This window comes from Aquarana catesbeiana, linkage group LG07 (assembly GCF_042186555.1).
Source record: "Aquarana catesbeiana isolate 2022-GZ linkage group LG07, ASM4218655v1, whole genome shotgun sequence".
In the NCBI taxonomy this organism is placed as follows: Eukaryota; Metazoa; Chordata; class Amphibia; order Anura; family Ranidae; genus Aquarana; species Aquarana catesbeiana.
Genome location: NC_133330.1, coordinates 16,593,564 through 16,610,018, shown reverse-complemented (window position 1 = coordinate 16,610,018; position 16,455 = coordinate 16,593,564). Strand labels below are relative to the sequence as shown.

The 16,455-nt window shown below is 45.1% G+C and overlaps 1 protein-coding gene across 1 annotated transcript; it reads right to left on the bottom strand.

Moving 5' to 3' along the window:
* Nucleotides 1-8,156: 8,156 nt before the first annotated feature.
* LOC141102843 (toll-like receptor 7) lies at nucleotides 8,157-16,103 on the bottom strand. The gene is made up of 2 exons (XM_073591871.1): nucleotides 16,014-16,103; nucleotides 8,157-12,820 (listed from the first exon to the last, which is right to left on the bottom strand). The coding sequence occupies exons 1-2, from the start codon at nucleotides 16,101-16,103 to the stop codon at nucleotides 9,740-9,742; spliced, it is 3,171 nt and encodes a 1,056-aa protein (XP_073447972.1). The 3' UTR covers nucleotides 8,157-9,739.
* Between the last annotated feature and the right edge of the window lie 352 nt (nucleotides 16,104-16,455).

Sequence of the window (16,455 nt, the reverse complement as noted above, 5' to 3'; positions counted from 1 at the left end):
GGGGGGGGGGGGGGTTGGAACCAGGTGATGGATCCCCCCCCCCCCTGCTCAGCCTGGGGGTCACCTACCCCCCCCCCCGCACTGTGTGCCACCCGATCTTACCAAATGAAGATTGAGTTTAATGAACTTGTTATGTACCTGGCGGTTTCCTATGGGGAAAGCGATTGAATACCCTACTGAACTTGAGGGCGGGCATTAGACGGGAACTGTGAGACATATACACCGATCACAAACCAAAAATACGTATCTGACACCAGCTGTAGGGTATTGCAAATTTTTTTTATTAATCTCCATATAAAATATAACCACAGTTTCAGTGCAAACTATATTTTATATGGAGATTAATAAAATATTTTGCAATCGTCTACAGTACTTGTCGGATCTGTTTTTTTTTTCCGCTTGCCGTGGAGTTTTGAGTTGTGTTTTTAGTAGAGAGAGGGCTCTGTGCTGTCATTCATTAAGCCGATCAGCAGGCCCCGGCCATAAATCGTTGGCTGGGACTTGCTAACTGACTTGTGCTGTAGCCAATGACAGCACAGATGGGGTGGTGCACGTGTGCGCCCCCCCCCCCCCCCCCCTACCCGGAAATGTGAATTGTGTACATTTACGTGATCAAGTGCAGTGTGGCTTCCCTGCCTCAAAGTATATACCCAGAGAAGTGACTGGCCTTAGGTGATACACAGTGGTGAAACAAATGCTCAAATTGTACCTGTTTATCTGCAGTCTTGTCTTCTTTTACATCCGGCCAAAGTGCTGAATTATAAAGCTTGTCAGAGGCTGGGTTCACAACCTATACGAATTGGAGGTGGGTTTCACCGAAATCCAATTCGCATGACGGGAGAATGTGACCGGCTCCCTATGGAGCCGGTTCACATATCTGCGGAGTGGCTTGCACAGAAACGCCTTGCGTCTTTGGGGCCGAATTCAGGCAAAGATTTGGCCCTGATTCGTTCCTGAAATGGAGAACAGGGGCTCACAGCGTTGCTGTGCGATCAGGTGTGAACCCGGCCTCATAGTTTGGAGAGGAAAAAAAAAGTGGGTGGAAAGCGGAAGTTACACTCTGCAGAGCTCAATGGGGAGAGCTGATTGGCTAGAAAAGGCACACGGGAACAAAGCTGAGACTATCAATCAGCTGGAAGTCCCTCCCCTGTCACCAATTATCTCTTGGTGTCAGGAAAACTTGTCGGAAGGGACTCGTGCTGATAGCAGAGGAAGGAAGCAGCTGAAAGAAATGACACTTAGTACTCTGGACTGAGACAAGTTCACACTATAGAGCAGGGGTGTTCAAACTTTTTTCAGAGGGCCAGATTAGATGAAGTGAACATGTGTGAGGGCCGACCATTTTCCCTGACATTCTTTGAACCATTAAAATTCGGTCTAAGTGTGTTCGTCCGAGCGCTAATACACTGCCCAACAAGAATTCTCTTGCCTTTGTGGCTGTGTGTGGTGAAGAGATGAGCTCGGGCGTGTTATTTGGATATATATATATATATCTTTTGTGATCCCCAATGAATCCCAGAGCGCTGCTCAGGACTAAGGATGAGCTCGGGCGTGGTATTTGGATATACCGTATTTATCAACGTATAACACGCACCTTCACTTTAAGAGGGAAGTTTCAGGAAAAACTGCATCCTAATCAGTGCCCATCTGCAGCCTCTCAGGTGATATGAATGCAGCCTCACCATTGCCATGAATGCAGCCTCACCATTGCCATGAATGCAGCCTCACCATTGTCATGAATGCAGCCTCACCATTACCATGAATGCAGCCTCACCATTACCATGAATGCAGCCTCACCATCGCAATCAATGCAGCCTCATCATTGCAATCAATGCAGCCTCACCATTGCAATCAATGCAGCCTCACCATTGCCATGAATGCAGCCTCACCATTGCCATAAATGCAGCCTCACCATTGCAGACAATGCAGCCTCACCATTGCAATCAATACAGCCTCACCATTGCCATGAATGCAGCCTCGCCATCGCAATCAATGCAGCCTCATCATTGCAATCAATGCAGCCTTACCATTGCAATCAATGCAGCCTCACCATTGCCATGAATGCAGCCTCACCATTGCCATGAATGCAGCCTCACCATTGTCATGAATGCAGCCTCACCATTACCATGAATGCAGCCTCACCATTACCATGAATGCAGCCTCACCATCGCAATCAATGCAGCCTCATCATTGCAATCAATGCAGCCTCACCATTGCAATCAATGCAGCCTCACCATTGCCATGAATGCAGCCTCACCATTGCCATAAATGCAGCCTCACCATTGCCATGAATGCAGCCTCACCATTGCCATGAATGCAGCCTCACCATTGCCATGAATGCAGCCTCACCATTGCAATCAATACAGCCTCACCATTGCCATGAATGCAGCCTCACCATTGCAGACAATGCAGCCTCACCATTGCAATCAATACAGCCTCACCATTGCAATGAATGCAGCCTCACCATTGCCATGAATGCAGCCTCACCATCGCAATCAATGCAGCCTCATCATTGCAATCAATGCAGCCTTACCATTGCAATCAATGCAGCCTCACCATTGCCATGAATGCAGCCTCACCATTGCCATGAATGCAGCCTCACCATTGCAATCAATACAGCCTCACCATTGCCATGAATGCAGCCTTACCATTGCAATGAATGCAGCCTCACCATTGCCATGAATGCAGCCTCACCATTGTCATGAATGCAGCCTCACCATTGTCATGAATGCAGCCTCACCATTGCAGACAATGCAGCCTCACCATTGAAATCAATACAGCCTCACCATTGCCATGAATGCAGCCTCACCATTGCCATGAATGCAGCCTCACCATCGCAATCAATGCAGCCTCACCATTGCCTTCAATTCAGCCTCATCATTGCCATCAGTGCAGCCTAAACGATGCACATCTGCAGCCTCGGAGGGGGTGGGACGAGCGCCAACAGATTACATACAGGAGAATCTCCTGTTTACGTGGCTAGATTTTTAATACAAAGTCCCGCCTCTTATGACAGACAGAACAGTCGTCCAATGGCAGCCCAGGATTCGGGACTTCCTAATACAGATGCCGCCAAGTAAACAGGAGATCCTCACTGTATGTAAAATCTGACAGCGCTCGTCCCGCCCCCTCCGAGGCAGCGCTGATAAATACAGGGCCTCAAAATATGGGGGCCACAAAAGATATATATATATATATCCAAATCACCGGGGGGGGGGCCGTATTAAACCAGAACGCGGACCGCGATTGACCCGCGGGCCGGACTTTGGACATGCCTGCTATTAAAGGAATATGCTTTGTTCAGATTTCATGTCTGCGGTTTACAACCACATTAAAGGTACAGCAACACCCCAGGAGCCTAGGCTGGGCCTTTACAGAGCAGCTGAGGACTCCCCATCCGTGTCTACATCAAAATACAAAAAAAAAAAACAGCAACGGTGGCCACTCCAATCTGTTTTTAAACTAGCAAAAAGTGAAAGGAGCACATGGACAGGGCAATATACAAAGTGATGGAAAGGAGGCCCCCAGTTCAATCGTCCCCCCCCCCCAAAGGTAGCCACCAAAGAAAAGAAAAAAATCTCTTAACTACGCCGGTTAATAGCAGAGGTTTATTTAGTACACATTTGGAAATACGTGTGGAAGTTACACTTCTGCATATACAGCAGAACACAATTTATAGCTACTTCTGCTCTGAGATAATCACCCCACCAATCCGATAATCACCCCACCAATCTGATAATCACCCCACCAATCCGATAATCACCCCACCAATCCGATAATCACCCCACCAACAGATAATCACCCCACCAATCCGATAATCACTCCACCAATCAGATAATCACCCCACCAATCAGATAATCACCCCACCAATCCGAAAATCACTCCACCAACAGATAATCACCCCACCAATCAGATAATCATTCCACCAATCCGATAATCACCCCACCAATCAGATAATCACTCCACCAATCAGATAATCACCCCACCAATCCGATAATCACCCCACCAATCCGATAATCACCCCACCAATCCGATAATCACCCCACCAATCCGATAATCACCCCACCAATCCGATAATCACTCCACCAATCAGATAATCACCCCACCAATCCGATAATCACCCCACCAATCCGATAATCACTCCACCAATCAGATAATCACCCCACCAATCAGATAATCACCCCACCAATCCGATAATCACTCCACCAATCAGATAATCACCCCACCAATCAGATAATCACCCCACCAACAGATAATCACTCCACCAATCAGATAATCACCCCACCAATCAGATAATCACCCCACCAATCAGATAATCACCCCACCAATCCGATAATCACCCCACCAACAGATAATCACCCCACCAATCCGATAATCACTCCACCAACAGATAATCACCCCACCAATCAGATAATCATTCCACCAATCCGATAATCACCCCACCAATCAGATAATCACTCCACCAATCAGATAATCACCCCACCAATCAGATAATCATTCCACCATTCCGATAATCACCCCACCAATCAGATAATCACCCCACCAATCCGATAATCACTCCACCAACAGATAATCACCCCACCAATCAGATAATCACCCCACCAATCCGATAATCACTCCACCAACAGATAATCACCCCACCAATCAGATAATCATTCCACCAATCCGATAATCACCCCACCAATCAGATAATCACCCCACCAATCAGATAATCACTCCACCAACAGATAATCACCCCACCAATCAGATAATCACTCCACCAATCAGATAATCACCCCACCAATCAGATAATCACTCCACCAATCAGATAATCACTCCACCAACAGATAATCACCCCACCAATCAGATAATCATTCCACTAATCCGATAATCACCCCACCAATCAGATAATCACCCCACCAATCAGATAATCACCCCACCAATCAGATAATCACTCCACCAATCAGATAATCACCCCACCAATCAGATAATCACTCCACCAATCAGATAATCACTCCACCAACAGATAATCACCCCACCAATCAGATAATCATTCCACCAATCCCATAATCACCCCACCAACAGATAATCACCCCACCAACAGATAATCACCCCACCAATCAGATAATCACCCCACCAATCCGATAATCACCCCACCAACAGATAATCACCTCACCAACAGATAATCACCCCACCAATCAGATATTCACCCCACCAATCAGATAATCCCCCCACCAATCCTATAATCACCCCACCAACAGATAATCACCCCACCAATCCGATAATCACCCCACCAATCCGATAATCACCCCACCAATCAGATAATCACCCCACCAATCCGATAATCACCCCACCAACAGATAATCACCCCACCAATCAGATAATCACCCCACCAATCAGATAATCACTCCACCAATCCGATAATCACTCCACCAATCCGATAATCACCCCACCAATCAGATAATCACCCCACCAATGCTATAATCACCCCACCAACAGATAATCACCCCACCAATCCGATAATCACCCCACCAACAGATAATCACCCCACCAATCCGATAATCACCCCACCAATCAGATAATCACCCCACCAACAGATAATCACCCCACCAATCCGATAATCACCCCACCAATCAGATAATCACCCCACCAACAGATAATCACCCCACCAATCAGATAATCACTCCACCAATCCGATAATCACTCCACCAACAGATAATCACCCCACCAATCCGATAATCACCCCACCAACATATAATCACCCCACTAATCAGATAATCACCCCCCCAATCAGATAATCACCCCACCAACATATAATCACCCCACTAATCAGATAATCACCCCCCCAATCAGATAATCACCCCACCAATCAGATAATCACCCCACCAATCAGATAATCACCCCACCAACAGATAATCACCCCACCAATCAGATAATCACCCCACCAACAGATAATCACCCCACCAATCAGATAATCACCCCACCAATCAGATAATCACACCACCAATCCGATAATCACCCCACCAACATATAATCACCCCACTAATCAGATAATCACCCCCCCAATCAGATAATCACCCCACCAACATATAATCACCCCACTAATCAGATAATCACCCCCCCAATCAGATAATCACCCCACCAACGGATAATCACCCCACCAATCAGATAATCACCCCACCAACAGATAATCACCCCACCAATCCGATAATCACCCCACCAATCAGATAATCACCCCACCAACAGATAATCACTCCACCAATCAGATAATCACCCCACCAACAGATAATCACCCCACCAATCAGATAATCACCCCACCAATCCGATAATCACCCCACCAACAGATAATCACCCCACCAATCCGATAATCACCCCACCAATCCGATAATCACCCCACCAATCCGATAATCACCCCACCAACAGATAATCACTCCACCAACAGATAATCACCCCACCAATCCGATAATCACCCCACCAATCAGATAATCACCCCACCAATCCAATAATCACCCCACCAATCAGATAATCACTCCACCAATCCGATAATCACTCCACCAACAGATAATCACCCCACCAATCCGATAATCACCCCACCAATCAGATAATCACCCCACCAATCAGATAATCACCCCACCAACAGATAATCACCCCACCAATCAGATAATCACCCCACCAATCAGATAATCACCCCACCAATTAGATAATCACCCCACCAATCCGAGCCATGCACAGTGCTTGCTACTGCCAAATCTGTGTGGACTGGACTTGGTGCAGTGATATCTCCGTTATAGATGGTCCACGGCTCTAGCAGGGACAGCTCCCTACCATGATCCCCACTCTCATCTAGTTGTGCAGTATGAAATGAGCCAATAAAGTGTGGCTGATGCTTGAAGAGCATGGGGGCGTGGTTTGGAGTGTGCCTGTCTGTTATTTGGCAAGGATAGTAGTTTTTGGAAGTCTAGTTAATCTAAGTTGTATAAAGGCTTCAGAAACCTAGTGTTGCAAAGTAACAGCACTGCAAGAGTTACACGACCATTCTTAACCACTTCACAACCGGACTCTTTCACCCCCTTCCTGCCCCGGCCAGTTTTAAGTTTTCAGCGCTGTCACACTTTGACTATTACTTAGTCATGCAACACTGAACCTAAATTACATTTTTAATCTATTTATTTATTTTTAGACATCGCTTTATCTTTTGGCGGTATTAAATCACCACTGTGTTTGTTTTTTTGGTGGTATATAAACAAAAAAATACCAAAAATTGAAAAAAAAACAATTTTTTCTTAGTTTTGGTTATAAAATTTTGCAAATAAATTTAGGCCAAAATGGTTAAAATAACTCAAATCAGTTTATATTATTTAGTCTGTGTGAAAGATGTGGAGTCTACAAACTATTGAAAATTGATCAGTCCTGATTTCTTGAGGCCCTAAAATGCCCCCCTTTTTGGAAAGGTATTCAGTAAGAGGCATGGTGAATTTTTTGAAGTTGTCTTTTTTTCATCACAATTTTTTGGAAAATGAAGAAATTAAATAACTTTTTTTTTTCCCTTACTGTCACCAGCACAGTACAGCATCATATGACTAGTGTAACAAAAAAAAATGTTTAAATTTTGTTTTGTTTTTTACATTTATTTTCATTTTTTTTTTTACATACTGTGACCAGAGCAGTGCAGTGTTGCCATAGTGACACTGTACAACTCTGGAAAGGTACTCAGGATTTTTTTATTATTATTTTTTTCCACTATGATTGCTTATAACAGTGATGTTATCACTGTTTAAGCAATCATTTTTAAGAATTGCATCCGTTCATTGCCATTGTGTACTATTGTGATAACTGTGATTGGCCACAGCTATCACATGGTACAGATGCACTGTGATTGGCCCTGATCTGTACCATGTGAGCACCGTGACCAATCAAAGAGATCATCACAATAGTATACAATGAATGGCTATGAATGAAAGTAATTCATTGTGTGCAACTGACATGGGATCGCTGTGATTGGTCATAGTGATCACATGGTACCGGAGCCAGGCCCGGGACAACGACCTGTCTTCCAGACACAGGGGGTGACAGATTGCACTGCAGTGCGGCCCTTGGGACATGTCACGTGCATGACTGTGAAGGATGTCATATGACATCCTCCCAGGATAACTGTACTCCCTTTCGAGCAGGGTGGGCGATGGTTAACTCTTGTGTAATGGCCCCTGTAACGACACCCCAAAGTCTTTATATACGGTTAAAGAGGAGGTACCTACCGCCTGCTCATATTACTCTAACAATACACCTGTGACCAGAAACCTAATTAACATGAGCTAACTTACTAAATCATTTACCCAGACTAGGTGACTCAAAGACATGACCTTTAGGACAGACTTGCCGTCTTTTAGCTCAGAAGACACAATCAACATTATCATTAGTATAAACACAGGACACCTTCACACAATAGCAGGAGATAATTACAATTAACAATACAAACAGTGATCTCCTCCCCTCCTCAGCCTAGTAGGCAACAAACTATAGTAGGAGTAGACTGTCCGGCTCCTACCCAGTTCTAGAGGCCAATGTGATCGGCTCTCTCAACCAACATGTTGAGTTCAGAATCAAACAACCCAAGAATAGTCCTTACATATATTCTTGAGAGATATTGTTAATAAATATTACTGTCCCATTTGAAGTAATCCAATCATATTCTCAGGGTTCATTCTTTTCTTGGGTCACCCTGCGCCCAACAGTGACTCCCGTCACAGCCCCAAAAACTACAATACCAATAATGGGTGGGATGTCTGTAGTTAAATTAGATTGGATGATTGACATTCTTTTAATGAAGGCATTTAATTAGGCTCTCAACATGAGTACACAGAATGTGTGCAGGACCCCCATCCTTTTTAGGAAAGTTACAGCAACACTTCTGAGGTAAATTCAATACAAAAAATAAAGTATACATAATAATAAATTGCAGTAGAGCCAGTTGTGGAAGCAGACGGCAATCACAACACATAGTAGGGTTGGAGGATGCACGGCCTTCCACTACCGCAAAAACAGAGGGGTGATCCAGTTGGGATGATACTAAAAGGTACCAGCAGGTCCAGCTGTAAGGATTGGAGATGAGTAGCACTGGAGAACTCAATCCAAGTGCTCCATGTTGCAGTACAATTGGAGTAGCGATCATGCGGGTAGCTCTGTTCTTCCATCCTCCTGATGGAGTTAATTTTACTGACCCAGCGTTTAACATGCAGAATAGTTATTGATCATCAATGTCAGCACCCTACCTACACACAGGAACAATCCTAGGAGGCCTTCACTGCTATAAAGGGATTCTGAAATTATAGAGAGCAGGGCTCTGGCCAGGATTATTGTAAAATTTATGCTGATGCCATTGTGCTAAAATACATCTCCTCTTTCAGGGAAGAGAGTTGCCAAAATTGCTTTTGTAAAATATTGTTAAATTGCTGAGCCCCTCCACATATAATGCTTTGCTCACTTTCTGCTCAATCGTTGAATCCTTGCACTCTTCATCTCGGTTGAGAGTCAGAACTTCAGTGCTGCACTAAATGCCAAACCATCATGGCTGCTGAATCACTCAACTTCCTTAAATTGGAGTGATACCCCTACTCCTGGTTTTACTTTTGTTGAAAGTGGAGATGTTGTCCAGAGCAACTGAGGCAATATGTCCCTTTGAAACAAGAATTTTAAGCTCACAACAGTTCACATAACGCATATTTTTCTTGGGGAGTTTCTTACACAAAGCTGGAAATAAGCCCTACTGGGCTAACAGTTTTTGAAGGCGGAGGTCATAGGAGTGCTGACTGTCTAGTCTTAGGAGGATCCGAAGGCGGTGCCAGAAGTAGCCGTGTGCTTTGGGGTTCCTTGGCCAGACCAAGAATGTTGTTGGACAAATCCTTTTCCTGGTCAGTAAATAACGAGACATTTTCATCCGGTGATCAAGAATCACCAGAACCACTACATCCTTCTTCTCATCCAGTAGTCTTTGATGGGACATTAAGAAGGCATGGCAGAGGACACCAGTACTAAATCCTTCACAATCAAGAATGAAGATTGTTCTCTTGCTTTTATATATGGCATCATAAAGGTTCTCAATGCTCGATTTTCCAGCTAGCCAATCTCTGTCTTCCAGGCATAAGTTAAACCTCCCCATTTCATGGCCCTCCAACTGCACCAGAAGCTCATGGTAGACCCAGTCAGTTATGGCATCATCCTTTGTATTAAACACTACGAAGGCATCATACTCCTCAGTTGACTGCCCTGGTAGCTTTGAATAACGTCTGATGGATGTCAAAAGCACCTGACTCAGGTACCACAAGTCCCATGAAAAAAGCTTCAAGGTTAAGGTAACCACCAACCAGGAAATCACCAGAAGAGATGAACACACAAAGGAAGCTTGACCATACAAGTCCTGACACGACTCCGGGTTCATAGAGAGTAGCAGCTTACCTCTCATGCTGTCCGGTGAATCGCATCTCATTTTGGTGGCAAGGCCGGGAACCGTGATCTTTGTCTCCATCAGGAAATGGATGAACCAACTGGTATGACAGGTACAGTCAAATGGGTTTTTCTGCACATCTAAGTATTGTAAATTTTGGAGGAGCATTTTTGGCAAACTGTTCACATCTATGGTTTGAATCTGGTTTCCACCTAGATATAGGAACTTGAGCTCCTGATACGATTTAAAAAATTCTTTGTTTACAAATGTAATTTTGTTAGATTTCAGATTCAGGTAGCTGAGCTTGCTATTGATGGTGGTCATGTTGCTGTAAAGAGATTCCAGAAAGTTATGACTGAGATCCAGATGGGTAAGGTTTGCTAGATGGGCGATTTTCTCCCAGTGGAAGGAATACAGATTATTGTTAGAGATGATGAGAGTTTCAAGCAACAAAGGAAAATATTCCAAAACTTTTACTGGGATGACCACTAGCTTATTGTAGCTGATGTCCAGTAACTTCAGACGGGTAAAGTTAGTAAACAGAGTAATGTACGTCTGTTTACCATATTGCCACACATTCACCAACTCGTTATTCCTGAAAAAAAGTCTCTCCAGTGAGGGGTTCTTAAGTTCTTTTGTTATACGCAAACCAATCATGTTGTTGTTCAGATTCAGTTCGATCAGGTTGGTGAGATTCTCAAGGAAACTGAGCTTGTGGTTTACACCTCTTAGCATGAACTGATACTCATTATAGGCCAGATTTAATATCCTGAGGTTTGGTAATTCACTGAAAGCCAAGAGATAGTACAAGTCAAATCTGTTGTGCGAGACATCCAAATGGCGCAGTGACTTCAGATGCCCAAACTGACTACCATTTAGACGTTGGTTGATGTAGTTGTAGCTAATGTTCAGGCATTCAATGTCCTCCATTCCCACAAAGTTATCTGAGTGGAGAGCCATTAGATTATTAAATGATAAGTCAACTGACCGCTTATATTGCCAGCAGTATGGACTTTCTTTTGTAGCATACTCATGTTGTTTGTTTGTGTCATGTTGAAGGTCCACCCGGCCAGCAACGTATTCCTCATGTTGACTAGAAAAGGAATTTGAGAAATCACCAATTTTTTTTTCGCAGCTTTGTAGGAAAGAGATCAGATTTCCCGCCAAATCAACTCTGTGAATTTTCTTGTTTAACAAAAGCATGCTCAGGTTGGTCTGTAGGATAAAGTTTGTTCTGAGGTAAATCTCCTTTAGGTTTGGCAGTGTGAGCAGAGATTGAATGCTGTTGGAATCTAGAATGTTGAAGAAGTACCCAACCAGGGAGATCTTCTCGAGAGACTTCATGGAAGCAGCACTGGGGTTTATAACCAATTTCTCGTACATGTGATGTGGGTGAAAGTTAAAATCTAAGTTCAAGGTTCGCACCTTTGTTAACTTTGAAAAAAATGTCTCCTTTTCTAAATGTAGCAAGTTATCAGATAGATCTAAATCAGTCAAGCTGCTCAACTTGTCAAACAGAGAACTGTTCACGGTGGAAAGTGAGTTTCCTCTGAGGTTGAGGTCGGAGAGGTTGGTGAGGCAGTCAAAAGCTCCAGGCCCAAGCTGCAAGGCACTGTCGTTTTGGCAGGGAAAGCAAGGCTGGGCGGCATGGTCACACCTCTGGCAATTCCACTGAACATCCAGTTTCTGGAGCTTGGTGAGGTGGCACAGGTCCTCTTTGTCAATCTTCCAGATCTTATTTTCTGCTAGATATAATTCTGTGAGAGATGAAGGAAGGTTCCGGGGGATGGAGCTTATGTTATTAAAGGACAGCACCAATATTTCCAGGGTGGTGATATTTCTGAGAGCTCGTTCTGAAATGCTGAACTCTCTGGCACACGTGTTCCTGTAATAACAGTTCCATCCAATGTTTAAGGAGGTCAGTTTGGTTAATCCAGCAAAATCTCCCTCAGACAGTGTATAAATGTTGTTGACATAAATATTTAAGTGTTTAATGTTTTTTGGTAAAGGAGGAATTGTGGTCAGACTGTTCCCACTCAGGTCCAGAACCTCTAGTTGCTTTAGATCAGTCAATGCATCAGGATCAATGGTCACCCAACACTGCCCTTTGTCCGGTCTCAGGTTTGTTGGCTGGCAGTTGCTGCTCATATTTAGTTTTTTCAGATTTGGCACACCGGCAAAGGTTCTTTTTATCACGTGTCTCAGGTTATTGAATGAGAGGTCGAATTCAAGGACTCTGTCTGATGTGATCAGAGGGACATACTTGAGCTCACGTTTACTACAGATCACAACTGTGGCATTTTTTTCATCATCACATGGGAGGAAGTTCGGGGCGATGCCGAGTGAGGCAGACACCCCAAATATCAACAGTAGAGTACATTTTGGAAGATGACTCTTGTCCTTTTAAAGGGATATAGAAAGTGAGATAAAATAAGTTGGGCTTTATTAATATTGCAAACCTTAATACAATTATGAGTAGCATAAATAATTTGATTTATATACATATGAGAGCAAAGAGATTACTTCAGAGACGTGTATGACAGTTACGTTGGATAGTTAACATAATTTTTACTGCCTGCATTTTTCTGGTTGCTATTTGTTATATTTCCTGTTTATAAAAATTTGTTGTAGTGTGCGCTGGGTGTCAAATATATAGCACATTCGTTATACTTCTATTTATCCCTATATCTGCAAACTACTGATCTCAATATTGTACTGGGAGCTGTAGGTATAAACATGTTAGTAGAGGTTCCCTGAGACTTAAAAGTTTATTTCAAGAGTTCCTCTGGGGTGGAAAGGTTAAGGGGCAGTGGTGGCCCCCCTATCCATGCGTCCGGCCCCTAATGACAGTTTTTATTTGTTTTAGAAGCACGTGATTAGAGCCGGAGGCTCCGGGCCCACCCTGTTTTGTGACAATAGCGAATTAACATTCGCTGTTGTCTTCCTGATTCTCCTCCCAGCCAATCCTGGGTCAGGAAGTGATCCTGGGACCCAATTGGCCGACAGGAAAAGCGATCCTATTGGCCGCGGAGGAGGAGGGAGGAGACGCAGGAAGCCCACGACCTAGATGGGATAAGTCAGGGGGATGGATGGAGCTAGGATGGGACGAGGGGATGGATGGAGCAGGGATGGGATTGGGGGGGGGGATGAATGGAGCTGGGATGAGATGGGGGGTGGATGAAGCAGGGATGGAATTGGGGGTGGGGGGGTGTATTGGAATGGGATGGGGGGGCGGATGGAGCAGGAATGGGATGGGGGTAGATGGAGCAGGGATGGGATCGGGGGGTGGATGGAGCAGGGATGGGATCAAGGGGGGTGGATGGAGCTGTGATGGGATGGAGGAAGGATGGGATCCGGGGTGGGATGGATGGAGCTGGGATGGGATTGGGGGGGGGGTGGATGGAGCTGGGATGGGATCGGGGGGGGTTGGCTGGAGCTGGGATTGGTGCTTTGATTTTTTGGGGTGGGGGTTAGAGGATATGTGCTAGGCCGTGCTTTGGAAGGGGAGAGGAATTGTGCTGGGGGGTTAAACATCAAATCACACCCCCACCCCTCCTTTTAGCACAAGTAATTTCTAACCCAAAACAAAGCACCCCCTAGTACATATCCTCAACCCCTCCTCCCTAAAATGACTCCTGGCAGCATAGATGTCCGTCCCCCTCCTCTGCAATATCTCGGCCCTGGGCAGGTGCTGTGGCGCGCTGTCCCTCTTCCTCCTCCGTCCTCGGCTCTTCCACCTGGTCTGTGTACATGAAACGTCAGAGCCGAGGAAGAGGCGGCGGCTATAGTCCGGTCTGCAGTGAGTCCAGCCGGCAGGGAGAGAGATGATTGGGGCGTGTGGAACAGTCAGTGTCAGACTCCGAGCACCTCTGTCTCTGCTTTACTCTCACATTGCATGCAGCTGAGGAGATCTGTAAGGGAAGGAGGGAGCCACGGCGCTGGTGCCAGTCTCAGCCTGGTGTCACCCTCTAGCGGGTGTCACCCATGTGCGAACCGCACCCCTCACCCCCCCCCCTAGCAACGCCACTGACTAGGATCTCTCTATTTTAGGCCTTTGCTCTGTGTGCCCTGTGTACTTGGGTGACTTTCTCCATTACCAGCCAGATTCTGTACTGTGAGCCTCCAGGCAAGATCCTCGGTGAATTTAATTCAAACTGCTCCCAGCAACTTCAGAAATAGGTCCCTGAGCTGGAACCTCATTGGCCCCCTGCCCTGCGGACCTCAGCTAAGTGACCCAGAGGGCCACAGCCCTCCAGGTTGGGGGCTCCTGCACTAGGACAAGGACCCGGCTGTTCCAGGCCCCAGCCAAAAGCAATCAAACTTTGCTCCTCTGGCTACAGAGAAGCCAAAAACTAAATTTGCCTTAATCCTATCAACATCAATTCTTACACTTGCAAACTTTGTACACTTCTACAAAGTCAGGGATTTTGTAGAATTAGAGTTAGGTGTATGATTAACCAATTATACCAAGTACTGTAGGTGTTCATGATCATCAATTTTATATGTAGGTTGAAACAGTCATTACCTGAAACAGAAACAGTTTAGGAGGCTTAAAACTGGGTGGGGAACAGCCAAACTCTGCTAATAAGGTGAATTGGCGGAAGACAGTTTCATGCCACAGATGTCAGGGCTGGGCTCAGCCCTTCCTTTTCTGAGTTGGCCGCTCAGCTGTTGGCTAATTGCCAGCTCCTATCTCTCAACAGGTACCCAGCTGTTGATGATATCCTGCTCGTCAGTTCTGCCTACTTAAGCCATCCAGCCCAAAGGATCTCTGCCTTCGCCTTAGTCAACATCACAGAGACGCTCTCCTGCATTCCTGTTAAAAGACTTGCTTAGCTGACATCCCTTCTGGCTACAGATCCTGCTTGCTGTTTTACTATGCTCATCTCCGGCTCCCTGACGTTTGGCTTGTCTGACTATCTGTTCCAGTTCCTGAACTCTGACTATGTTTTGACTACGTTTGTTCTATTTACTTTTTTATTAAACAAGTGTGATTTAACTGTCTCGATCTCGATATTGGCTGAGAGCGCTGATTGGGAGTTGGTCGGCTGCTGGTTTACCAGCATGATTTGTCGGACAGGGTGCCATACACACGGACCGAATGTCGGATGTTTTTTTTTTTTTTTAAACAAACAGATGTCTCCCGACATTCGGCCCATGTGTACGGGGCTTAAATCACTCCTGTCCCCTGTATTCACTACATTACATACCTCTGCACTCTGTATGTCCCCTTCTGCTGACCTCTGCACTTTGTACATTAAAAACTTTTGACCCTTCACTCTATACATAGGCTTGTTTTTTTTAAACTCACCCCCCCACTGTTCGCTCAATTTGGCCACATCCACAATTCACTATGCCTCCTCATTTTTCTCCTCTCAGTGGCCAAGGTAGCAGTAAGCTGTATGGGGCCCCAGGATTTCTAATGGTGGCCAACTAATAATAGTTCCTGTTTCATGCCTTGAATTCTGGGGTCCTTGAATAGGCATTTAAGCATAAAAGGCCCTATTTGTCCAAAATTGCCCTTAGCAGAGTATCCCGAGTCCTTGGAGCCACTGAGGACAACGCTGTCCTCAACAATCTCACCCCCACCAACTTTCAACTCCTGGGGTTTGTGAGGGGTGAAATATCCTCCTTGAAGCTTTCCCCATTTCCTTCTCTTTCCCACCGCTAGCACCTGAACCATCCTCCTCGTCATAAGGTGTATGTTGTATGATCTATCTTTGTGTGCAAAATGATTAATCGACGGACCTGTTAAAACATTGTTTGCCAGTTTTGTAAGGACAGACTGAAAGATGACGAATGAAAATTTTTTGTCTAATTAAATAATTATTTGCACATGTTGGACTAGTAGAAGGAAAAATGTACAAAGTAATTCTGCGCTGCCCTAAAAACATAAACCAGCAGCTAACACGGCCAACAGGATATATGCCAAGTCAAAAGGAAACAGAGTAAGTGTAGCGCTAAAAAAGTTTAAAATGTCCAATGTTAAGCCAAAAAATGAACCAACAGTTCTAGGTGTAGAGTGTGGTAGGAAA